Source organism: Stegodyphus dumicola, chromosome 12 (assembly GCF_044657685.1).
Source record: "Stegodyphus dumicola isolate Sdum_Otavi_A_Nest chromosome 12, ASM4465768v1".
NCBI classification, from domain to species: Eukaryota; Metazoa; Arthropoda; class Arachnida; order Araneae; family Eresidae; genus Stegodyphus; species Stegodyphus dumicola.
In genome coordinates, this window is record NC_140779.1 from 76,378,315 (window position 1) to 76,405,726 (window position 27,412).

Below are 27,412 nucleotides of genomic sequence, written 5' to 3' on the forward strand. Positions count from 1 at the left end.
TTTAAAAATTTCTCGTCGAAAAGAAATGATTTTAAATACATTCGGAGCTCACTTGGAAAGAAGCTGTTGTCATTTTACATATTCCAAATTTGGTAACAGAATTTGTGCCGTCTGTTCTGCAGACCGCTGTCTTTGTCCTTGTAGACGTAACACGCAGATTTCGAAAACATTTCATGTATTGTTCGCATTGCTCTCAAATGCCGTTTTTATGCTAGTAATTTAACGGGGCATGTTTTGTAGTTTCGCCGAAAAACTTCTCCATTGCGTGTTGTGACACTATACATTATTTAACGCCTCTCAGCAAACTGAACTTTTATTGTTTGTGGTTTTAGCTTTGTTATGTATCTTAATATTACTTAATTCATGAACATGAGGTCACATAAATAAAAAAAATCAGATGAATCTGTATCAAAATGCGTAAAATAGGACTTAATAAAATCCTTTATTAATTATAATAATTCTACAAACCCTCTTTAAATTATCAGTTGTCTGTATAATATTAATATATTTTTAATTATATCAATTAGATACCTTAATACTATTTAATACTAAACTAAAATACTACTTTAGTTTAATACTAAACTAAAATACTACTTTAGTTTAATACTAAACTAAAATCAAGATTTAAATTATTAAGATATACACTTGTTGTTTTCCATCATTGAATAAGGTTAAAAATAATTAATCATTAAAACTATACTTGTTTAATCTCCATGTGATTTAAGTGAATTCTAATCTTTGCATTTAACAGATAATTTTCACAGCAGATAATTTTCAAACCCTAACCAATCCAGCCGCAGTTACCGCGGTTTCTAGCCCACGCTTAAAGACCTAAAATCGTTCAATAAAACACAAATGGGCGACAGGTGGACCTTTAAAGGAATAAACAGTTTTCTGGGTAGTTGCAATACCTATCTTTCTAGACTAAAAATTCTCTCGATATTTAAACTGCATCCCATTTGCATTCTGGTGAAGGCTGATGGAATGAATAGAAGATACAGGAAAGTATTAACATAATAACATGTTAGCTAAAGTAAACCTTACATGTTAAAATTGTAGTTAAAATTTGAAAGGTAAATTAAAGATATTATGTCCCGTTGAATGGCAATAGATTAACAAATGGCTGTCTACGAGGCCAATTGGAAATTAAACGCACTGAAATTTTTTACTTCGAGCAATAGTAATTGACAGTTCCTGTATGTGATAAATAAAAGGTAGCTTATTATAATGACACAAAAATTTTGAGACTACTCTAAAGCCATTTTAAGGTCAAAATGCTAATAGTTCAAATACTGTACTCAAATCTAAAGCATTTGCAAATTGTCCTAACATTACCAGGTACATTTACTATAAAACATGATAGTTTTATGACAAATGTACCTGGTCTGTCTGACTAAGGGTAATGACATCTCCGTAGAAGACTTCCTAAGTGAAACTGATTCCAATTCTCAATACACATATGGGGGGGACTCAAAAATACTTATGCAACCAACCCGTTCATCAAGATTTGAACGCAAGCCAAACTGCCAATGTTATCCATTCGGCAGCCAGTTCTCAGCAGTATAGCATAAAAAAATGTATTGATTATATAAATTAAAGATCATAATTATTAGAACAAATACATTCCGTAGCAATAAGGGTCATATAAACTCAAAAAAGAACAAAATTCTGCCTATCTTTATTATATATGTCTGTTCTAAAGGACTTTCTATGAACAGTCAGCTTCAAATATAATTTTAAACACAGAATTCATTGTAATTTAAAGCTGCATAGATTTTTCAAAACATAATATCTCTCTTTGGGATGAGATTAACTACTATTTAAAACTTCAGATTTTTTTGAGAATTTCAATAAAATTCTAAATATTAGAAATTGAAATCACATTTACTAGCTAGCAAAAAATTACGTGAATGCAGGTCCCAAAAGAGAGACATCTGTGAATAAAACTCTTTTAAAGAGAAAAGCCTTAAAAGAAAAAAATTATCATCTTCAATATTCCAAAATTAGGCCTCATTAATGCATTTTTGGTCATCAACGGCTGAGTGGTAAAATCGCTGATCATTGGTAGTTCCGACCTAAATTCGAGGGCTGACTGCATGGGCGTTTTTATGGTTTCCTCATGTGTATACGAGCCAGTTTCCCTTAGAAAGCCCTCCTCGCTTCCGTTAGGCAGATAGCCCTAGTGTCCTGTGCCATAATAAACTGAATCAAACCATTAATGCATTTTAAGCTTAAATGATTTACAAGTCTTAGGGGAAAAAAAGTCATATAATATATACGACAGACATATTTCGCTGACGCTAAAACATCTTTAGAGAAAGCTTTCCAAATTTTTTGGGCTTTTTATTTAGTTTATGCTATTTTATCATTCATCATACATAAAACTTAGCAAGTGCAACCTTCGCATGAAAAGTCTCACTGGTCAGAATGGTTTTTGATGTTTCTATATTTGTTTTTAAATTTCTATATTTTGTTTCAAGAAATATTTTTGATGCTGATTTCAGAAATATAAATATTTTTCCCTGCCACGTTATAAGGTATTTCTGCAGTCATCTTAGCATGCCTTCGTGGCGTAGGCGTAGTAGTCAGCACGCTCGACGCGTATTCGAGAGGTCCGTGGTTCGAGTCCCGGCGAGGGCATTGCTCATTTTTCAAGACTTTTGCTTCAAAACAAAGCTAATGTCTCTACAGTAGCGCCCGAACTAAAAAAGGTAGTGAATGATGATTCTTCACCACCAGGATTTGGCGATTAGATCCCCAAAAATCCCAGTCGCCTTTTAAAAGGCGGAGTATATAAAGTATTTTCTTTTTTTCTAAGGTATTTCTCCCGCCTTCTCAGAATGTCTTCGTGGTACATTGCAAAATTTTTTTTGTTGAATGATTTATATGGAAAATATTCATTTGGGGTTAATTTTCATTATAATAGATGGCAACATTTTATTTAGAATGGTTTAATCCCGTGACTCTTTTAAATTTAATTTTTTTGGCCTTAAATTAATCGTTTGCCAAGTCTCAATTAGTTATTTTCAAGTAGTGCTTTTAATTAGTATTTAATGAAGTATGGCTTCTCGTAAATGCATGAATGATGACGGTATATTCTGTTATACTTGTGGAAATTATGCACCAGTAAAACAAAGGCAAAATATTACAGATTTTGTTAAAAATGCACACTTAGTGTATTTTGGATTTAAATTAGACGAGCGAGACAAGCCGTGGGATCCACATAAAGTGTGTCAAACTTGTGTTGAAGCTTTGTGCCTTTGGAGTAAAAGTAAGAAAATTCAATACCTTTTGCAATTCCAATGCTGTGGAGAGAACAAAAGAATTATTACGATGATCGATATTTTGAATATTAGGGAACAGGAAACATTCAGATTACAAAATTATTGTTGAAGACAAAAATTAAGATTGCTTGGATGCAACTTGAGTATTAAATTACACTTTTTACACACACACGCATAGATTACTTTCCAGATAATCTAGGAAATGTCAGTGAAGAACAAAGTGAACGATTTTAACAGGATATAAAAGACATGAAAATACGGTACGAAGGAAAGTGGAATAAAAACACGATGGTAGACTATTACTGGATGTTGATACCTAGTCAAGAAAGCAAAATCAGGCGATAATCAACCAAAAGTAAATTCTTGCCTTGAATAGAATTAATACCTTAAAGCTAATGCTCAGCTTTAACACATTCAGCTAATTTTATAACATGTATTGTATAAGAGCAATATGTGGAAGTATAGTTTTATGTTTTTTATATTCGATTATATGCTTTATGTAATATACTAAATCTATTAATATATTTATAAATTTATTTATATACTTTAAAAAACATATTAAATATATTTTTCCTGTTGTAAAATTTATTTATAACTTGTATCCCTAAAATAAATTCATTAATATGAGGTAAAATAGAAGTATTTGTGAAAATATAAAAGCTGTCAATACGCAAAAAATGTCAATACGCGTGATACAGAAATTCGGATTCCATTTTTGAAATCAGCACAGAAAAAATACATAAACTTACCCATTAGACTTAAAACATCATTTATTATTATTATTATTATTATTATTATTATTATTATGAAATGCAGATTAGTGTTACCTTCCACATGGTCTGACAAACAGCCAGTTTCCAGAACAATGCTATTCGACGCCATCTGTCAAATTATAACTGTTTAACAAGCTAAGCGATTTAAAAACAATGAATGAGCTTCTCAATAATTTAAACCTCCTTAGAGCTTTCCTAACATTTTCGGGCCATTGTCTTACGTTACTTTACGTTATGATACTATGCAGTTACCATTTATATACTTCAGCAAATGTTACGACTATGCGAAGCACAGAATGTTAAATTTACCTTCCATGCCAGTTTCCAGATGCTGCCATACAGAGTAGCTTAAGATCTCTAATTTCTCCTCTAAATAAATAAGTCAGCAGCTAATTACCAGAATGAACAGTTTAAAAATATAAACACATTTCTAAAGGATTTGAGTTTTCATTTTATTTTTAGTCCAAAGAGCGTTAGCCCAGAAGGGCTATTAATTTCGTTTTGGCATTTTACGTTGATTCACTATAAACAGGGAATAACTTTTTAAATTGTTGTGAGCATAAAGAAATTAAATAACGAAGAACCTGCATAAATGTATGTATGTTTCTCGCACTGTGATAAAACAACGGTACCTAGAGCCATCAAATTTTGAATAACGTACCCCTCTACCCGAATATAAGCATCTGGAAATCCAAATTTAAAATTTGGAATTTGCTTTATTATCTATTTCATATTTTGTAAAGCATTTATGAATTTTTGATTAAGAAACTCAACCATTTCAAAGCGAGCAATGGCAACACTGTATGGGGGGCAAACATTTTTATCTCCAGCGTGCGAGACTGTCTATCGGTAATTCTAAAGATATGCTCTTTTAAATATTTTGTGATATAGCTGTTGAATCGAATTTTATGGCTTAAAGGCGAAGAACATAATATTTAATAAATAAAGGTAACACGCAAAACGTTAAAAAAACGCCCCTTTGGGCGTAATATAAAATCTGAAAACTTTCAGAATTTTTTTATTTATTTTTATTTTTATTTTATTTGATAATGGATTTAACTGATATAAAAATTTCATAAATCCATTGACATTGATTATGACGTTCCATTCCCAAATATTTGAAAAAAAAAACTGGATTTCTACCAAAAATAATAAAATTAAATTTGCACGAAACAAGCTTCTGTAACCATAACTAGCTGCAGGCTTTGCATAATAGCTTTGTTTGAATTGATTTCCAATTCGAAACAGATTAAAATATGAATTCCACCTTTATAAAAATCGATTGCGAGAATTCCATCTTTCTAAAAATCGTTCTTTTACATACGTATTTTCAGGGGCCTGCTTTATACAACATCAAGCGGGGCCATGCGACCCAAACAACCACTTTTAGGATGCTCTTCAAATCCTTCTAAAATATGTTGACCTTCTAAAATATTTAAAAGAAGTAAATTTTTCAATAAATTTTTTAATTTAATTTTTAGAAACTCAAAAAGTGCTAGTAAGAACAAAATTTTAAATAGATTTTAATAATAAAAAATTTTATTTTAGTTTTTATGACTTTCTTATTGATAAACGATTTAATTCCATTATTTTGAATTTATGTCTTAATTTAATTTTGGTTAATTATACGTGATGTATTTTAATGTATACATCTTACGTATTTTAATTGATACACAATAAAATGGGTGAGAGCTTTTAGGTTTCCTTTTTCTAGGGAAAAAAAAAAATGTTTTAAATTACTGTTTATATAAATTTACATTTTATTCAATACGTAATAAACTAAAACCATAGAGAGGAACATGTAGAAAAGTGAAATGTATTTTTTGTTTAAATGTAGCACTAAATGAACTATAATAAATTCTTAGGTTATTTCGCAAAATGTTTTATGCATAATTCCAATCCATGACATTACATTGAAATGAAAATTACATGGACATTACATTGAAAAGAATTAGAAAATGAGGAGCCTCTATATGTAATTATACTCCAGTTTTCCTCTATTTCTAAATCAGAACTTGTATTATCGCCAGCTTATTATTTAATATCAGATCGAGGAAATGTTACTGCTGATAATAATAATAAATTACTGTATATGCATAATCTATTTTCATTACTAAAAAATTATGTGATGACCTGCAAACGATTCTTTTTAAATATATCAGTACATAAATTATAATACAGATGTTATAATTCGTTCTATAAAAAATACAGGCATAGATTAAATCTTTTAAAAATGATTGCTCCTATATGTCGCTTCAGCCAATGAGAGAAAACATCGTGAAAGGTCACCTTTTCTGGCATCCCCTCATTAAACTAGCCGCATCCTGTGATCATGTACTTTTTAGCTGTGATTTTTTTTAAATTTCTTTTTCTCTCTCCCTTTTCTTTCTTCAGTTTCAAAAGGGCAAGGTCGCTTGGTCAAAATCTATCACTCCAATTAACGGTACGAAGTGAGATAATTAACCTCCATTGTTTCGCTTGTTCTTGCATGAGAAATTGTCTAGGACATTCAAGGAATATTACTGCAGAGAAACAGGACTTAAGAACTTGGATTTAAGTTTTATGCAAATTGAAAAAGTGCATGACATAATGATACAGTTATAAATAATGCATTTAAACATTTCTTTCAAGGCTTTCACATGGCAATAAATATCTCTAATGTAATCCCAAGCAATAAAGGAGCATTAGCCATTTTCGTCAAAATTAAGTGCGTCTTTTTGAATCGAGACTTCTGTCTCATATTTTTTTTCGCACAGACTTGTATGGCAAATATGATTCCGAGTTCAAATGCAAATACAATCATCTTCTGATTTAATGGATTAACGAGATTGTGGATAAACCAAGATATGTCCTGAAAAAAAGATTAGATTTGCTTATTGTGGAAAGATGGAAAAATTACAATCATAAATCATCAATATCAAAATAAATCGATCTGTGGGAACTGTATTTTCTCACAGATCTTTTTTTTTTTTTTTTTTTTTTTTTTTTTTTATGTTGACCATTTGAGAATGTAATTTTTGATCGTTCGACAATAAATAAATCTCTTATTTTTAAAGAAAAAGAAAATTGTTTGGGATATCAGCAATGACAGTGGGAGATGTCATAGTATATGGAAAATATTTCTATCTATAACAGTAGGTAAGTTAAATTTGCCTAATCGAGAAAATATATAAACATTGTTAAATCCTCTGTTAATAATAAAAATTTCTAACTGATTTTCTTTGTGAGTTTGAATTCAGTCATATTGTTCAAGTTCTGTAGTAAATACTACTTGTTCTTTAATGCCATTTGTAACTTAACTTCTTCATTTCTAATGATGTTTATTTTTCTATTATTTACATTGTGTTCTTTTTGAATTTTACTCGAATTTGAATTAAATGACATTATTCAAGTTCTGTTGTAAATATTCTTTAGTGCCATTTATACCTTACTTTCTCCATTTGTAACGATGTTTTTTTCTTTTCTATCTGAGTAGAATGGTGCATCATTGGAGTACCTCGTGCAGTGACGTTATTTTCATAGAAAAATGTTTATTTTCAAATATATAAACAGAAATAAAAATTTAAAGTTTGGAAATATATAGGAAAAGTCTGATAAATAAAGGGAAAAAATTCATAAAAATTCACAAGTCCAGAGAGTAATCAAAATTATCTAACAGTAATCATAAATATCGAACTGGTGGCAGATGATAAAAATGAGAAAAATGCAAGAACAGGCAGTTACGATAGAATAGGGCACATAATAAAAATTTAACATATAAAAAATAAACATATCATAAACTGACATCTGAAAGTATTCAAAGTTCCAGCATAAATTTTAAAATATAAACATATCGAAAAATTAATGCAGAAAAGGAGTCGAAGGTGCAAAAAGAGCCTAGTTTCCATTTATAGTAGATAAATTTCCACTAAAAGTCTCTTCGTGTATGTTAAAAAAGACAAAATTTCGTTTATGATAGTGGGTGCAGCATGAACTTCATCTATTCGATTCGTGATTATTTTAATTATACCAAAGATAGAAAGTTCACTTAAGATTTTGTTTATTTCACGAATAACCTGCAAGAAGTCCTCAAAAGTAGAGATGTTATTTGTAGAACGTTTACTCTGACTTCTAGTGGTGGGTTTGGCTGCTCTGGGAAGTGGTGGAAACTGAGTATTGATATTTGTTCGTGTTTCCTATCATTATTATGTGACACAGAAAGATTATTTTGACCGATAGTATCACTTTGTGTTCTGGGGGGGAGGTAAACTTCCACCTCGCATTTCTGAATGCGTGCTGACATTCCGTTTCTTAATATTTGCGTACTTCTTCGTATTACTTGGGGCTTTAGGACAAAAACGAAAGCTGGCTGCCACAGTAGATACAAGTCGGTTTTTCAACAAAATTTGCTTCACAGTCAGAAGTCTGAACATTTAACACACATTGGAGAAAGTTTACACTACTCCGAAGAATGGTAGAAATGTTGACAGTTTTGACATTCAGCAATACCGCCTTTGTAAGGTTCTACTTTAACATCAAAGCATAACAAGTTATAAGTATCATATATTTTTACAGCGCCCTCAACATTGGATAATTGCACCTGAAATAGAGGTATGGTACGCGAGTTTTGAATCTGAACATTTGGTTCACTTTTATGAATTTTTCTTATCTTATTTACAGTATATTCTTTTTCATTTTTGTTTACTCCAGTGTGAGCTGAATGACGTTTTTGAAGTTTTCTTGTAAATATTGTTCTTTAATGCAATAACAACTCAATTCCTTCATTTTGAAGACTGATTGTTCTACCGATGACAATGCGTACTTTCGTTTCGAATACCGATTAAATTTATCTAACAAAATGAAATTATTCCTCAGATTAAACTTTTTCAAATTACAGCTAAATTACTGATAATATTTTCGTGCTAATTATAATGTTTTTTATTCTTCTTTCATGTGTTCTTATAACTTAATTAATCGTGATTTTGAATGAATAAATTAATTAATAGAGATTTTTAATTAACCATGGATTTTCCGCTGTTATCCCCTCAAATCCCGAGAATTTCCTATAAAAAAAAGAATTTACATAAAAAAGCGCTTACAATCAATAAACTTCAGAATTAGCGTTACCACAGTGATCCGTACGAAGTCATCCTTATCAAACACTTCATTTAGAAAACGGATATAATGATTCGTTAAGCACATCTTCCACTTGCACCAATAAGAAAACTGAAACCGGCTCTCAATCCGTGAAATTGAGCGTTTTTTATTTTAACTTTAATCATGGCAAAGCGAATGTAACAAGCATATCGATTCTTTTACACATGTTTAATGTTAAAAGCATAATTTCATGAATTAGTTCTTCAGTTCCTCATTAGTAACAAACGCAGCATGCAGTTTTTCGAAATAACACCATCAATTATTCATGATGAATAGTAATGAAGAAATTGCTTGCAAAAATGCAAATTTCTTGGAAAGTGTCTTTCTCATTCTGATTTTTAAAAAAAATGGAATGACAAAAATTACGGACTTGTTAAACATTGTAACTAAGACATCTTTCTCAGCAGTTGGCTATTCTGCAAAATAATAAATAATAACAACAATAATAAATTTTATTTAGCATACTATAGTTTGACACATTGTGCTTTTTGTAAACCTTTTTTTAAAGAAAGTTTATAAATTAAAAAAAAAAAAAAAAAAAAATTATTATACGTATAAGTGAAGAATTTTCTCAATGCTTTCGCAGCAAAGATCTGTGCATGTCTATATATATATAGTTTACAAGCATGTGACAAATTATATTGAATTATAATTTTATGTATATGATACATCATTTTATATTTCCTAATCAGAGTAAAATTTATTTTCATTCATTTTTTATATTGACTGACAAATTTTGAATAAAAAAAGAGAAGATTCAAATATTTGCAAATATGGCCGACTTAACGTATTTTTTTCTTATTCTTGAAAAGCTTAATCTTAATATAAATTACACATCAGAGAGATGAGCGGTGGTATGCAAGGTAAAAGCAAGAGTATCTTGTGCTCAAGATGAAAGCTTGAGTCAGAAGTGATTTGAATTGGGGTTCTCAGTTTTCTTATTGGCTGTCAAAAATGTTTATGCTCCAAGTGAAATCTTATTCGCCAAAATATTTATGTAAATACTTGATTTACTAGCTTTATGTAAGAATCGTATGACATGGATTGATTTTGAAATAAACGCAGTTTAGAGAGATTTCTTATAAGCAATACTATTTTTAAGACAGAATAGGGAAACAACTAAATTAAAGAGGAAAGCTAAGGTATGAATGAAAATTAAAATTAGAATAATGCTTTAAATATTTTTTACCTTATATATATATATATATACATCAATATTATTTACTTTTAAGTTTTAAATAGTTTGTTTGACAAAAGTATACTAAAAATTACCGGTAAATCGATTTTAATTAAAAATTTTAGCGAATATCGAAAATTTAAAAAATAGATAAATTTACAATTACTAATGAAAACCATTCTGCATATATTTTACTTTATATTGCATATTATGACAACCATAACTATTCTTACGCCATTTAAAAAATGAAGATATTTTGATTGCAAGCGTTCAACAAGTAAAAGAAATAAATTTTCATGCAATACTGGAATATTTCAACCAAGTATCTTCTCAAGAAAAGAAAAAAGAAATGCGTAAATATGTAATGGTAACATTTAAACAACATTAAGTTTTGCCCTTGAAAAGAAAAATGTAGGAAAAACTATACATATATAGCCTAAGCTACATCAAAAGCAAGCAAATACGCAGAAGGGCAGTTTTCCGAGTACAAAGGTTTCAAACAAGTGTTGTTCACACACACACACAAAAAAAAAAAAAAAAAAAAAAATCAAGTAATGTCTTATAGCTTATGCATAACGAGTTATGTCTTTAAGAGTATAACATTCATACTTGTATATTTTTGTTATAAATACACTCTTCTTTGTTTCTCAGTAAAACAGGATTTTAAAATATTAGAATTGTTAGAATTTTTGTTATTATTGGAATATTGAATATTTTTTGCCACTCCTGAAGCTTTCTAAAACTCATATCCTTCAGACACATAAAAACTCATACTTAAGTCAGTAAAAATTTGTGTCGATCACAAGTAGAATCTGGAAAATTTAAGCTTAAAGACGATACCGCTTATCCATGCCACTGAAATCGTTAATAATACTATCATTTATCAGCTTTTTATAGTTCGGATTCACCTTCGCAGATTTTCCAAAACATGCACTTTATGAATTTCGTATTGTAAAATAATAGAGCAGATAAACAGGAAACATTTAAATATGTAACTGTATATTGCATGTTCCAATTAAAGTAATTTTTGTTTCAAATCTTTAGCAAAATAATTAATAATAACCAAAATTATGCGCAAATTAAATAAATACACACAAAAAAATATCCAATGAAATTTCAAATTTGCACGCTAAATGTAATATAAAATGCATCCCAAAATACTCAGATAAATTCTATAAGTTTGAGTTCCCACTAATTACCTTCGTAAAATACCAGCATTTTGATGGTTTGAAAAAAAAAATTACATTTAATATACATGAAGTGTTTCTTCGGTTCCATAATTTTATGAATTAAAATTAATAAAAAAATATTCTCCAATATAATACATCAAGTAGCTAGAAATATTACAGATATTGAAAATATAATATCATCTTCTACAATAAAACGCACTAAAGAGTAACTTTTTTATTTCAGCCTCAATTACAGTTTCAGTGATAGATTAAAATACCAGAAAGCGATCTGTTTTACAAAAATTTTTGTAAGACGTTAACAATAATCGGTAGAAAAAAGTTAGAGAAATTTGACTGACAAACTTAGTTTAAGCAAAAATAGCTTATTTCAATTATTAACTATTATTGTAGCTAACTGTATTAACTAGATATATCACTTTCTGGGGTGAGGGGAGGAACTGAAAAAGAAGAGAAAGGATTTGTGACTTACATATATAGCCTAAGCTACATTCTCCAGATTATTTTAATAGCGATTTATCATTTTCATTTTATATTCATTTTAATAATACCTTCTTTACTGTACAATTAAATATAATTATCTTCATTTATCAGATTAAATGGTTTTATACAAGATATTTTATGGTACTCTTTTTCTTCAAACGTTATTTCTTCTACGGATGTTGAAAAGAAAATCACAAGATTTGAGTTATTTTGTATTTAATGGCTAAATAAGCTTGCATTTGCGGAGCAAGTAAATGACAGTAAATGGAATAAAGATAATTCATACTCTAAGAGTTCATATTCTTTATTTAGATATAAATATGGAGAGGAAAAAGGAAAGCCTATATACAGATAATTATGCAGTATATTTCTTATCCTTTCTAGACCATAATGATACAATAGCTTACTCAGAATTAAAATCTTAAACTTTTTATATCATAAAAAATTTCAAGGTGATTTTTTTCACTCAAGATCGTCTTATAAAATTATCAAAATAAGGGTGAATGATTATTATTATTATTATTTCAATGAAGTACGCGTCATAAAAATTTACAGCATGCTTTCGAAGCTAATTTCATAAATTATAGGACTATCTACTTCCGATTATCCAGAATAAATTAACCGAACTGAGGGTTTGCCGAGTTACGGATTAACTGTCCTAAAAGAAAGTTCGGTTTTTTTACTGTGGAACGAAGAAATCTTATTATTCCAAACATTTAACATAAAACGAAATTGTCTACGGAAAATGTCGAAGAAAAAAAGAAAGAAAAAAGAAAAAGTCAAATTCACCATTGACAGCAGAAGAGCCAGCTATATAACAGAATTTTTTTTTAATAATTTCTTCGTGTGATATAACATACAATTCATACTCAATAACAAATAAACAAATAATAAATAATAACACAGAGACTGTTAAAATTACACAGAGACTGTTGTTTAAAAAATAATCCTAGTTGGAAAACGAGACACATTTCCATGATAAATTACTAAAACTAGTTATATGAAAAGCATTATAAAAATAATAATAATTTCAGCTATTTTATTTTACATTCTGTATATTATATTGTGAGTCTTTTATGATCATGAATATTACTTTGAAATATATTCTTAAGCAACCATAAATATTCCTCAGCTTAGACAATTACAGAATACGCGAATTTTGTCATTAATATACATGAAAATATTACCTTGAAATATAATCAATACTTATTATATAAATATACCTTCTTTGGAAAAACCAAACGCAGTAAAATTATTATATACATAAAATTTGTTTTAGGAAACTAAAGCCCATAGTTAAAACATTGAAGGAAGTTCTTTTGAAGATTTATATTACCTGCCTCAGACAAGTGATGTAGCCTTGCAAGGTATAAGTTATTATGATCAAGTTGAAATTTAACGCAGAAAAACTTAATATCACTACTCATGGAGATAAAATTTAAAAAATGCTTGAATTTTGTCTCTAACTCCTTATCACAGAACAAAAGTTTTACTTTTAATTTATAAAAAAAGAAAAGAATCGATTAAAAATTATTCGTGGCCTAATTTGAAGTAGTTGAAATGTCATTGTTGTCATTGTTGGCTAAAGGGCTTTTGAAATCTTTAAAGAGATCGGCAATAAAATCTTTGAAATTGATGACTTCCATATTCTTGGCGAGTAGGAATAGAACGAACCAGTCTCCATAAGTTGTCTTTTTTATGATTGTCCGCAAGTGATCTCGAGGAGAAAGTCTAGCAAAAGAATGGAGTGCTAGATATCGGACTTCGCGAGAACACAGAAGTGCAACTTTGTAAAGTATAGATACTGCAGTGGCTACAGCCAGAATAATGAACCAGAACCATAGTAGTATGTAAATTTTCTCATTGACGATATTAAGAGGAAGTAGACACAAGGCGTCGTACTTCATAACATCACCTGATGGCCCATATCGATGAAAAGTACACTTAGTTAATCGAGGGAATACCCTAACCATGGGATCCATCCTTTCTTCTTGCGCACCAGTTGCAAAATGAAGTACATTCAATCCGTACGTGGTGAATTCTCCTCCAAGAAAATAGTCAACAAAATATATTTGCCCTGTAACATTCACTAAATTCATCAGTTCACAAATTAAGTACTTGTAGGAATAAGAAGAATGTTGACGCATGTTACATCGAAAATAAGTAACTAGTTGATCGCAGCACTTTTTCTTTTCACAGTGGGCTATAATAGGTGAATTCAACTTCTGCAACAAGTGCTTGAGACGTCCACCTTCCCAACTCCTCCAAACGAGTCGCGGAACATAAAATAGTGCAGCCTGGAATAGCAAAACGAAGCAAACCCATTGATAATACGCATGAAAAACTACTTCGTCTCCAGGATCGCGTTGGTCCACACCGGGATAGACAACCTCAACTCCAACTTCTTTTCCCAGAGCTTTAGGTAATGTAAACGTGCCTTCAACCCAACAGTATGTATCCAAAACCTTTTTCGGAACATCATCTGTTTGTATACATTGAATTGGATCCCCATAAAACTGAGTAGCTGAGACAAGCAGACTGCATACGGAAAGCAACAGTGCTGTTAGCCTGTAGTGAAGGCGAAATGTGGTGCCATCAATCACAAATATACGAGGTTTAATGAAGTTTTTGAACGTTCCAGAAAGGAAAAGTTTATCCATTGTAAAGATGTCGATTAAAACACTTACCTTGTTATTATAATTTAACGAAAAGGAAGGCTATTTTGTCTCCCAAACTTAGCTTATAGGAAACATTTATTCTGTAATTTCGTGTAGATAAGAAAATCCGTTGCTTATGTTTGCAGCAATATACACTTCTGTTGAGCACTTACAAGTCACTAAGCAACCAGTAAATTTATCAACTTATTTTCTGGTGCATAAATCGGACAATCAAGTCGCTAAAACTTTAAACACCAACTTGACATTTATATATGTTGAGAATGAACACTAACGCTGGTAGCACAGTTGAGCCTTCATGATAACACATTTTAATCTTCATTTTCACAAAACCAGTTCAGAGGATGCAATCAAAGAATGCCAACTAATATTCCTTCCTTTTCTTTCTTTCCTTTCTTCGTAAAATGAAAAGATTATATCATACTGACCAGACAATTCATTCCCACTTTAATTTTTTAAGGTATAATGAGAAAAACGACACTCATCAATGCGTAACATCTGAAGTTATTCTATATTAATACCAGGGATCACACTTGATTAAGAATTTCAGCGACGTTCGCGCATATTCAAAAAGTATCATTTAGATCTCTTAGCTGTACGTAACACCATCCACTTCTTCACTCACAAATCCGGTCAATGTTCCACCGTTGGATCTCTGACAGAAGTCATATGTTACGCTGAGCAGTCCCAGTTGGTGGGGATAGTTAAGGAATCGTCAAAATCTCCCGCTGAGATTAAAACGTTAGGCAATTTATTCCGAAAATGAGATTCCCAAGGATTAGATCACTTTCACAGACGTAGTTATCCCAAAACCTCCCTTCGTGGAGGCGAGGAAAAAAAAGAGCCGTCCGCCCACCTGAACTGTCATTATATACTTCTCCGACTCTTTTCCGTCCCACCTAAGTATAAAAAGAACGGGTTTCATTCTTTGTTCAAAGAAGCCAATCAACGCGGCCTCATTCTATGTAGGTATTGTCGGGCTGCGATACAAGGTCATGGTTTGCGTGGTAGTGGAAATGTTCGGCCCTCGTATTACGTAGTACGTACACAAAGCCGGACACACTACACGCTTTTGGTCACGCATGCTCTGGCCGAAAGATGCGCGCAAACCCATGCCACGATCTTTCGTGTCATTTGCAGGCGTCCAGCTGGAACATGTGCCGAAGGAAATGTTACGGAACAGTACGGTAATAATCGGAGATCAGGTGTTATGGAAAGAATGGGGAGAAATATGTAGCATCAAAAGATTTAACTTTCTAATTTCGAGAAGAAATTTATGCTGAAAATTCTACTGCCTAAAATCCTAATGGATTATTCACATACTGATTTTTCGGGAGATTGAAGCGATTTTAAATAAAAGTTCAACATCCTTATTCACTGCAAAATGAAAGTAAATAGAAAATGAGTAATGCAGAATTGGTCTCAATATCTGCACAAACGACTATTAAAGAAAAAAAAAAAAAAAAAAGATTATGTTTGGTGAACAAAGAAAACATTCAAAAAATATATTTGATAGTATTCAAATACAAACAATGGTTCTACCATTTATCTGGTGAAAAATAAAGCTTAGTTTAGATTATAATTATTACTACAGAAAAACTATATTAAAAATTCGCATTTTAAATAGTGTATATTTAAATCACGAAACATTTTTCTGAAATCAATGATTTAGCATTATTTTATTCGTGACCTTATTTTCTTTGATATAATATATTACTGTAATTTATTTTCTTTAATTAAATTTGATAATTATAAATCATAAAATTATCTCAATCTGCAGGCTCCAGAACTTCCAAATGAAATTAAAACTATGACTAATAAAATGATCTTGTCATCTGAGGGGGTTTATCATACTGTGATAAAATGTCGCAGGTTTCCCACTGAGACACCAACTTTTAATTTCTCTGGATTTTTCATGAGCAAACGGAACAATTTCCTTGACAAACTAATAAATTTATAATCAAATCAAGTGTAAATAATGCAATTCTTTTATGCATTTACTGCAAAATATAATTAAATATCTGTGATAAAAATATAATCTATCTTATTTATCATTACGAAGCAAATAGAGAAATACATGCAGGCAAAATGCAATTAAGTAACCCCCCCCCCCAAAAAAAAAGCCTGTGATTTTTTTTTCTCTTAATATGAAATGTTGGGGGAAAACTTGCGAAGGAAATTTATAAGAGTAATAAGTAGAACTTTTATGGTGTTTCAGTCTAAATCATAAAACTAAGAATTGCACTGGATTTTTAAAAAAGTATTTAATGAATAAAGTTCTTTACTATTACATCAATTTATTAAGAGATAATAGCGAATCTTTTAAATTAAATCTCATTCATATGTTTCTTGTTTAATTTAATTTTAATTTCAGGTTAATGCGGAGTCCTTTATTCCATTTCTTGATTTCATTAATGCTGTGAAAATATTTCTTCAGGAATCTTGCTTTGAAAACGAAAATTTTTACCGAAGAACTTACCTTTGAGTACTTTTTTGAAAGATTTCTCATCAAGAAAATAATATTTAAAGAATAAGTCAACATCTAAAAAATGATCATCCCCCTTGATCTCGTGAGTAACAGATGTTTTTCAGTAAAATTAGCATAAGATAAACCATTTTACTCTGGATATTTGTCATGGAGTTTGTACAACAATCACGTATGAAAAAAAGAGTTGCATTTTGTAAAAGGAAATATCAATTATATCAATATCAGATTCATATCTGTCTTTAATAAAGTATTTTAAATGACATCATTATGAATTCAGATTCATTTATTTGCTTTAAAAATGTAGCAATATAATTTTAAAAAAACTGAGGAATTTAAAGAAGTATAACACAGCATTTATGATAACTAATATGATTTGTCACTACACAATAGTAGTAGTAGTATATCTTATCCACAACAGTAGTATACCTTATCCAGTCATATTTTAAACGTTAAGGAGACAGTATCATTCAGATAAATATGATAAATGAATTTTTTCCAAAATGCAAAAATTTCATAGCTAAAGATGTCAGATTAATAATAATGCATAATCAACATTAATTGTAAAAATGATTTTCATTATTTGAAATTCCCTTTCTTAAAGTATAAATGCATAGTTAGTTTTTACTATCGCTTCAAAAAATACACCATTATATTTAATTATTGCGAAATATTTTTGCAGGCTATGAAAACATACTTTTAAACAATATTGAAATTTTACTTCTTTTTAAAAGTGATGTTTCAGTTTGCGTGCTTTAGTGTAATATATTTAATTACTATCAGTGATTTTAAAAGTAAGAAAAAACACAACTACGATGCTACTGTAAAAGAAGAACCTGTTTCAGTTTTAATTCTATCTCGGCAGAGTGGATAAAAGGATTGCCCTCAAAATGTTCAAAAACCACCTCACCGGTGACCGAGTGGTTAAGACACCCGAATGCTCAGAGTTTTAATGCCGAACGAACCGGCCGGGCATCACAGCTGGTTTTTGTATTTCCTCCCGTGTTTTATATTAATACAAGCCAGTTTTCCCCAGGAAGTTCTCTTCGAAGGCATCTCTGCCTTTAGGAGGTAGCTCTCGTGTTATTTGCCATATTTAAATAACCTATCCAAACCAATCAAAAATTATATTTTTGTCTAATTTTAAATTCTATATAAGTGCGTTTCTTTTCTAATTAGATTATCAAGGATCGCTAGGTATCAAAATTTTAGAAAGTGATTTAAAGAGGAGTATTTGGTAGAAAAAACATCTGACTGATATGATTCTGATATTACGCTTTGGAAACTCATTTTATTTGAGTAATGCATCCTTATCAGAATATTTAAGTGAACTGTATATTATTACTTTAAACAAAATATAGCATTTTAATCGTACCGTAATTTGCATCGTAAGAATGCATAGTGCATGCTCAATTCGCATCTTTAGCTAATACAAACAATATCATTTTACGGAACGTAAAGTATTTAAATAACTCATTTTTAAGCGAAAATGCAAACCCTAGTAAAGTTTCACCGAATCTCATCCAACAATTAGTTAAAATAATAATAATAATCGCAAATATTTAAAATTGCATGCTTAGTACTCACAAATTCCGGACAACAGGAAATTTAGTTCCATTGTTGTTGAAAGCGTCACAGTCGGAAACACTGCCTTGGTACGTTCCTATGCAAAAGAGAAATAAATATTTTTTAGAATGAAAAATATACATTAAAGTGGTTTCATGTAGCTTTGAATTCCAGTTGAAAAGTTATAAAAACCAAATATTTTAAAATTTCAAAAATTTTTCAAGCCATCATCAGAAATGCCCAAGAAATAAACAAACCGAAGGAATCACACACAGAAGCGTACAACCCTTACAGCGGAACTTTTTAATACAGATTTTTATTCGTTATTTCTATTAAAATATTAATATGTGTATTAATATTTTAATAGTATAATAATATTTTAATAAACTAATATTTTAGTTAATTATTAATATACATCTGGAAATTAAATTTGCGCTTATATCTCTCGTTACGAATTTCATGAATCAATGATACGCTTTTTCTGAAATATGTCAAATGAGCTAAATGATGAAAAGCCCAAACCGGATTTCGAAAGTCATTTAAATAAATTATTAGATTCCATAAAAATAGAAATGCTGATTTTTAAATTATTTGTATCTAACTATTTTATTAATAACGTAATACATAATAAATAAAAGTGAAACATAATTGAATACATTCTAAAATCAATTCATATATAAAACGTATTGTTTTATTAAGAGACTTGAATAATATTTTTCTCTCATATTTAAGGTATGCATACATAAAGATATACATATATAAATCAAAGATATGTATATGTAAACTATTCATATATGTATACCTTTGATGCAATGGTAAATTTTTAGAAAGCTGTTTTTAAAAATTTTTCTATATTTTGGTAGAGTACGGTATGTATTTATAATGTCATTTAGCCAAATATTAAGCCTGGCCTTTTCTAGGGCATCCAAGCACAAAATAGAATACAAATATATTTCCCAAATATTTAATGCCAAGTATGCCAGGTTGAAGATGCGGTTGCAACAAAGGCACTTATGAAAAGAAAGACTGGTTTCTGATTTAGATTTATTAAATTTTGACAAGACACTCGGGTGCCACCTGCCTAAGGAATAGGGAAGGGCTTAGGGAAGTTACCTCTTCCTTAAGGTAGAAAGTTGGTTATAATGTACTTTGCCATAATTGACTAGCCAAACAGAACTTAGAGCGATAATAAAGCAAATCGCTGCAGAAATTAGAAAAAGATGCGTAAATATTGAGTTCTTGAGTAAATCTAAAACTCACTGGTTTTATGAGAGTTAAAATAAAGTACAAAAGTTGAAAGTAATTACATGCTAATGAAAATATATTAAAAATTATGCTTAATATTTGTAAAAGTTTTGAAAGAATGATGCTGTCCTTCATCACGTCCTAAATGGAGTTTCGGAATTGTTTTCTTATGTATATAGAGATAAAATTATGAAGGTTTCAATAATTATTCTCTAAATTAAATCAAAGAAATCTGTATATAAATGCTAATAAAATCCAATGTATGTTAAAAAGTCGAAAAAAATAATTATTTGGAAATAATTAAAGATGTCAAACTGAATCAAAAGCCAAGGTAATAAAGTACACTGGGCACAAAGAATATGAAAAGTATACAAACAGAATAAAAATAAATTAATTAAAAACGTATTCAAGATCAAAAATTATAATTAAATACAAACAAATTTTATTATTTCTTATTTATTACAAGCAGATATTTTAAGTTCTTGTGATTCCTTTTAACTTTTTTAATGTGGGAACAGCAGAAGAAAAGTAAAATCTTAGACTAAAATTAGTTAATGAATTTTTCTTGACATTTTGAGGTTAAATTTATCATGGGTAGTATAATTATATTCATTTAGGAAAGGGACTAGATGGAAGATTTCTTTCAAGCAGAAATGTACTTAGAGGCTGATTCACAAATCGCACAAATAACAAATACGAGAGGTCCACGTTGCAAGGCGCCCACAGACAACATTTTATATTCATAGAATATCAGTTTAAAATTATAAAAAAATAGTAAATATACTCTGTGTCTGAAGATGAGATCTGACGCAGATTCTGGTAAGATGAGTCTCTAATTTCATAAATCCACTACTCAATATGGATTAAAATGAATCCTGTTTAAGACAATCACTGATGGTTCCAAATAATACTGATCTTCTATCGTTCTATGGATCATTGATGTTTAGTGCAGATCTTTGTTTGCGGTCACAAAAGTATTGGTCACTCTCATATGTGATCGATTTAGAGAGATGGCTGCCATGAAGACCGTTTACTGCATATAAAAAGTTTTGGTACTTTTCTGTTAACGGGCGCAAGTCGCCAAATGTACGCCAAATTTTAAAATGTGGTATTCTTTTTTATCGGGTAATGGAAAGCTGTGAAATGTTTAATGTGCGTAATATCAAGGCTGTGAGCAATGCCGATTTTTTTTTTTTTTTTTTTTTTTTTTTTTTTCAGATTTGTGATGGTTTTTTAAGCGAAAAAAGATCTTTGTGTACATGGATAGAACAACAATTTTTTTGACCGCCCAGTCGGTATAGTGATTAGCGTCGTTGACTGCCGTGCCAAGGTTCGAAGGGCCAGGGTTCGAATCCCGAAGAAGGCGTGGATGTTTGTAAATGTATAGCGTCGGTGCAGCATGGCGGCTCTCTAAATATGCCGCGAGCCGAAAGTCCTCTCGTGTGGTTTGGTGGAAGGGGAGAGGGGTGGGAGACCCTCGGAACCGTACCCCCCCCCGGGGTGCTCTCCTTTAAAACTGGGGATGAAACTGAGCCAAATCGCACTGTCACCTGTTAGTTGCTGAAGGATGTTGCCAACGACAGGCATAATATAGCGTTCCTTGCCGCGAGGAATTTCGTGGGCTTGAACAGACTACGTCAGACAAGTGAGCATTAGCAATAATTTTAAGGAATTAGATTGCTATGTACAAAAGGAGGGGAACAATGATTTTCCCCATGTACTCAGAATTTCGGCATCGGGCACTAATTCGCCATTGAGCACAGCCGCGATATCATTCCGATACATGACTGTTGTTACAAGTTCGTTTTTTTCCATGAAGATTCCATGTCAGGGTTGCCGCCATTTAGTTAGATTCCGCGCTAACGTTTACGTTTGAAGCTAAGTGGAATCCCCATCAACAGATAAGCATCAAAATTTTCCTCATAATCTATATATATTTCCTATAAATCAATAGGGGCATATTTTGGTAAACCTATGTCAATAAGTCTTGTGAGCATTTTGCATACAGATAGCCTAGCTACTTAAATTAAAAAAGTTTAGTGAATACTTATAGTTCCCCTGACAGATACCAACATGAAAGTGCAGCATTTTATTTTTGTAGGATATGCATAGTTGTGCCGTGAAAGAAATTGTAAAACCTTATAAGGCTCATTTGTGTTAGCGATCATCGCTACTTCATGCATCCTAATGAATTTCCGTACATATAATCATTGTTATTCTCATCTGCATTTGTAAGTAAACGAATATTTCATCTCTGGTGTCTTTAATAAATCATTATTTTCTGTTTTTGAGCATAAAATAGCCAAGGTAAGAGTCAAGGTATCATGACAGATAGTAATGGCGGAGAAAAAAATAAGATGATAAGCAAAAAAATAAGATGTGACTGTTGTCGGTCAGCAAACAACCCATTTCAGCTAATTTTAATTAACATCAAAATAGAAAAATACTTTATGATATTTTTTATTAATTTCTGTGCCAAATAACTAAATACTCTTAGTAAGCTGGATGCACATTGTATATCAGTTCAATGATACAGAGTTGCGTTATCAGAACATCACTCAGTTAGCAGACAAAGCGTCATTAAAGAAAGCGGTAAACAGCGGTCTTTGTTCTACTGACCTGTATGAGGGAATGGATTAGAAAAGAGAACTTACTTCCATCTCGAATAGTTATTTCCAGCTCCACCACTTGCCCCAATAGGACAGTATCAACAAAGATATCGTTCTCGAAGTCGTAAATGCGCAACATCACTTCTGGGCCAGGAGATGGAGAAGTCATCGTGGGACCTTTATTCTGAGAGCCTCTGAAAATAGGCAAAAGCAGTAGAAAAATTATACTGTTGGAGTAATAATTTGAAGCTTAACACAAAATAAGCATCATTTATTCGCATGATATCAATTATCGAAAATATGCACTTTTTAATTAAGAATGTTCGATTTCAAACTTCTGAAGTTTATCATTTATTCTTCCAAATCATGGTTTACTAATCTTTCTTGATTTTGCCGTACCCTTACGGAGACTTTTTCTCAGTGGTCCTTTGCTCTTGCAACGATGTTATATTAGATGTCGTTTTTAGAGTGTAATCTGTAGATGCTGATTGAAAACAGTTAAAATAATAACATGTTAGTTATTTATCGCATGTCATCAAATTATTGATTAAAACTTATCACGCAATATGGAAGCGGATAACGGTTAAATTATTTCTCAAAACAGTTATAGCAATTAACTTGATTGGGCATTCATAATTTCCTGAAAAGATTTATGTAAAAGGGAGATTGACATAACTGGATATAATTTTTTAAAGATATGTGACTGTTTTATTTGTATAACCAAGTGCCTCCACCGCCAAGGAACTTTTAAATGCTATCTTTCCCACAGATGATACACAAGCAGATACTTCAGAACAGAGGCAAATTAGAGAAGATACAAGCTCGCCATGCACACTGAACGATATACAGTTTTCTGCACAGGAGATACGTAATATCTTCCGGTATCTGCCACTAAAAAAGGCCCCGGGTCCAGACGGACTCGATTACGCAATTATCAAAGTTGCATATCAGGCACGACCATCCTACTTCCATAAATACTACAACCAGCTTCTGCATTATAAAATATTCCCCACAGCTTTCAAAAAAGGCAATGTGGTATTATTTTTAAAAAAGGATAAAGACCCCCTAGTATCGAGTTCCTTTAGGTAAATTTGCCTTCTATTGGCGATGGGAAAGATCTACGAGAAGCTCATCGTCAACAGGCTAAAATTTCATCTACATCAATACCAAAACATTAGCCCAAGACAATTTGGCTTCAAACAAGGCAGTTCTACCACTCCTGCCCTGCAGCGAATCTATGAAGTCATAATTCAGAACAAATCGCAGGGCTACCAGACGGCTTTTATATCAATAGATTTGCAAAGTGCGTTCGATACCCTCTGGTGGCCTGCCATCAGGCAGGCCCTCAGAGAGGCAAGATGCCCAAGAAATATCTATCAAGTTCTGGACAACTATCTGGCAGACCGGCAACTGATGATCTCTAACGACAGTAGTACTGTTTCAATAACACAAGTGAGAGGATGTCCACAGGGGTCCTGTGCAGGGCCTCTGCTATGGAACCTCACCTTTAATAAAGTCTTAGAGGCAAGGTGGCCACAACATACTGTGTTAGTTTCATACGCGGACGACGCGGCATTATGGTCAGAGGCCGCACACGCGCTGAGCTTGAAGCCCATGGCAGTGAGTCATGCACTATCTTTGTTAACCTCTGCGAAGAGCTAAAACTCAAAATATCCACCACAAAGTCCACTGCTATCATCTTTCCAAGAAAGGGTACAAATCCAACACGTAGCCCATGTATCAAACTACAAGGCCGGAATATTAAGGTCGTAAAAACTTTAAGATACCTTGGGGTAATATGGGACCCAGGTCTGACTTGGCTTCCGCATATCCAGGCACAAAAGATTAAAACATCTGCAATTGCCAGGAGATCACGACAATTCCAAGGCCGGAACTGGGGACGGAATCCCCACATTCAAAAGGTACTTTATAAAACTGTAGCTGAGAAGGTGGCACTCTATGCGGCAGCTATATGGGCACAACCCATGACCGCGCGCAAGGTTAAGCAACTCCTATCACTACAGCGCCCATTCGCCATAGGCTTATGCAGAGCCTATCGCACCACTGCAACTTATGCAGCACTCACCTTGGCAGGCATCATACCACTTCATATCCAAGCGGAGCTAGAGGCCACATATGCTAAAATAATACATCTACAGAAAGACGCAACCTTTGCAGGCACCTTACATAGCCCTGCAAATTACGAACATCCATGTACTCCTCTCCACACGCACCCAGCACACAAGGGACTTGGCATTCACACTATCCTCAAACTGTCACGAAGTCAACCAGAAGGAAACTCTAATATGCACGCGTTCTACACAGATGGCTCGAAAACTGCTGAGGGTGTAGGTAGTGCCTTTATATACTACAGGCAAGGCCATGCTGCACACCATTGGAAAGGGTACCTCAATCCAAATAATAGCATTTTTCAAGCAGAAGTAGTTGCCATAACAGCTGCCTTTGAATACGTGGCACTCAACAACATCACACATGTGCAGCTTTATACAGACAGTATGTCGACACTGCTTGCTCTTGACAAACATAGTCACGCCTCCTCGCTGATCATACGACTGCAGCATATCCTAAAAGATAATCGGCACTCACATGTTGACCTAGTATGGATTAAAGCCCATGCAGGTAACATGGGTAATGAGACAGCGGATGAACTCGCTAAAGAGGCTGCTTCGAACCAAAATGCCAGACCGATATCAGTATCAGCACCACCATCTTTCCTCAAAAGTCAACTGCGAAATGCCGCTATCCAGTGGTGGCAAAGAGAATGGGATCAGGGCGACACGGGAAGGAGAGCGCATAGCTTCTTGCCAAAAGTAACCACGGAGCGCCTTATGGCAATTGCTCCCCTTACCAACTTCATTACTGGTCATGGTCCCTTCCCGGATTACTTCTACCGCCGCACCATCTCAACTACGAATCGATGTGTTTGCGGGGGTGAGGGATCACCGGACCATTATATCTTTCAGTGCCCACTCACGGAACAGTTCCACTTCCCGATACCAGCCAATATCTCAGCATTTCACAAGTTCTAGCCAAAAACAGAGCGGCCATAAATAAAATCTGCAAAATAATAACCACCATTGCAGCATATGGCCAGGACCTCTGTCAACCAGAGTAATAAGGCTTACATACATTACTTGCACTGACATATGCACTCTAATGCTCTACCATCTAATCTCTGACTGCATAGGGAGCAGAAGAAAATTGAAAACCATTTTTAGGTGTTTAATTTTCTTCTTTTGTTATAACCTATTGTTTTTTTTTTTTTTTTTTTTTTTTTTTTTTTTTTTACCGTGCCTGTATGTTAATTCAAATGTACTTCAAATGCCAGATGTTAAACAGTTGCCCCTGTACGGCCATGTATCCACACTTATAACTATTAAATAAACTCCAGGGGAGGACGCGGGACATATGCCTGTTAACCTCTGTTAAACTTCAGGCGTCCCCGTTCTCCGTCACCTGTCACCTGTATAACCAAGTGAATATTTAAATGATTGTTTAAGAAATATTCAGGTAACATAATTTTTCAAGCATGGTCTTACTGATGCAAATTTACTACTCAATGCCTGTTTACTGCTCCTCGGACCAGTACTGCACATAAATCTTAAACCCCAAGCTAGGGAATTATATTCTAGATTTAAAAAAAATCTTAAACTTGAGGCCTATAAATATCAATGTTAAACTATACTTATATAAACGTACCTCAAATCTATATAACAATGTTATTTTATAGTCGTGACAATATCCTTTATTGAGGATTGTTACGGTCAATTAATAAAATAAAATAAAAATATACTTTTTTATTGTAAAATGTCGGTAAAAATGTGTTTGAAAATAAAGTACAAAGAAATAATAATTCTTTAAATTAAGATGTATAGTTTCCTTTAAATTGAGATAATAACACCTGCTGTGTGTGCTTTTCTTTCTACATTTAGTGATGACATTATGCAATATTTCAGGACGTTTCTTAATCTCAGAAACAATACACTATGTGTAAGTATAGAACTGATTGAACGCCTTTTGTAAATCCATGACTAGGCTTATTTTTATTATTTTAGTTTATAACATTAATTTTTATTACATTTTTTTACTTTTATTATTTTGTTTATGATGTTTACACTTATTATTTTTATTTATAACTGATTTTACATTTATTATTTTGATGATACTAATTGCCTTTTTCCTTTACATGTGGAAAGCTACAAGGGAAGCCAAATTTCAGGACAATAAGAGCCCCACGTTTGGATTCAAGAAATTTTGAGAGTCGCAACTAGATTTTGTGAGTCACAATATCCTATTTGCATCGTTTATAAGCAACGAAGTAGATTTTCATGAAATGTTTGAGGTAAATTAATAAAACGTTCGCATTTTTTTTTGTAAGTAAAGTCCATATAAACATGAACTAGAACTTTATATGGTACTTTCTCTCTCTTTCCAGCACTCCTGTATGGTGTACCGTTGCACATTCGGCGCATATTCGGGAAGTCCTGTTTCGAGTCCCGGCGACAGCATTGCGCATTTTTCTTGTCTCCTGCTTCAAAGAAAAATAAAGACTCTACAGCTTTAATTTTTCCTACTATATTAGGAAAAATTTGTTTCACGATATACAGATTTGAAGCTATTGAAATAATGCAACTGAACATACTTTTTTCCAGACAGAAAAGCCAAGCAAAAGATTTTCTTCCTTTCTCCTCTCTTTTATCATTGTTGAATAAGCCGTAATAAAATTATAGTGAAATCGAAAGGAGGAATTATATTGGTCTTTGTGAGTACG

The 27,412-nt window shown here is 32.1% G+C and overlaps 2 protein-coding genes across 3 annotated transcripts in view; both read right to left on the minus strand.

Moving 5' to 3' along the window:
• Positions 1-27,412, minus strand: part of LOC118195492 (uncharacterized) — a 376,248-nt gene that overhangs the window by 279,951 nt on the left and 68,885 nt on the right. For both annotated transcript variants that reach the window (XM_085806599.1, XM_085806598.1), the window contains exons 6-7: positions 22,666-22,814; positions 18,788-18,863 (exon numbers count right to left, since the gene is read on the minus strand). In XM_085806599.1, coding sequence (XP_085662725.1) covers positions 18,788-18,863; positions 22,666-22,814 — 225 coding nt within the window. The remainder of the gene's footprint in view (positions 1-18,787; positions 18,864-22,665; positions 22,815-27,412) is intronic.
• LOC118195485 (innexin inx2-like) lies at positions 11,773-15,594 on the minus strand. Its single transcript, XM_035366811.2, has one exon. It carries the CDS (start codon positions 14,698-14,700, stop codon positions 13,582-13,584), a length of 1,119 nt encoding a protein of 372 aa, XP_035222702.1. The 5' UTR covers positions 14,701-15,594; the 3' UTR covers positions 11,773-13,581.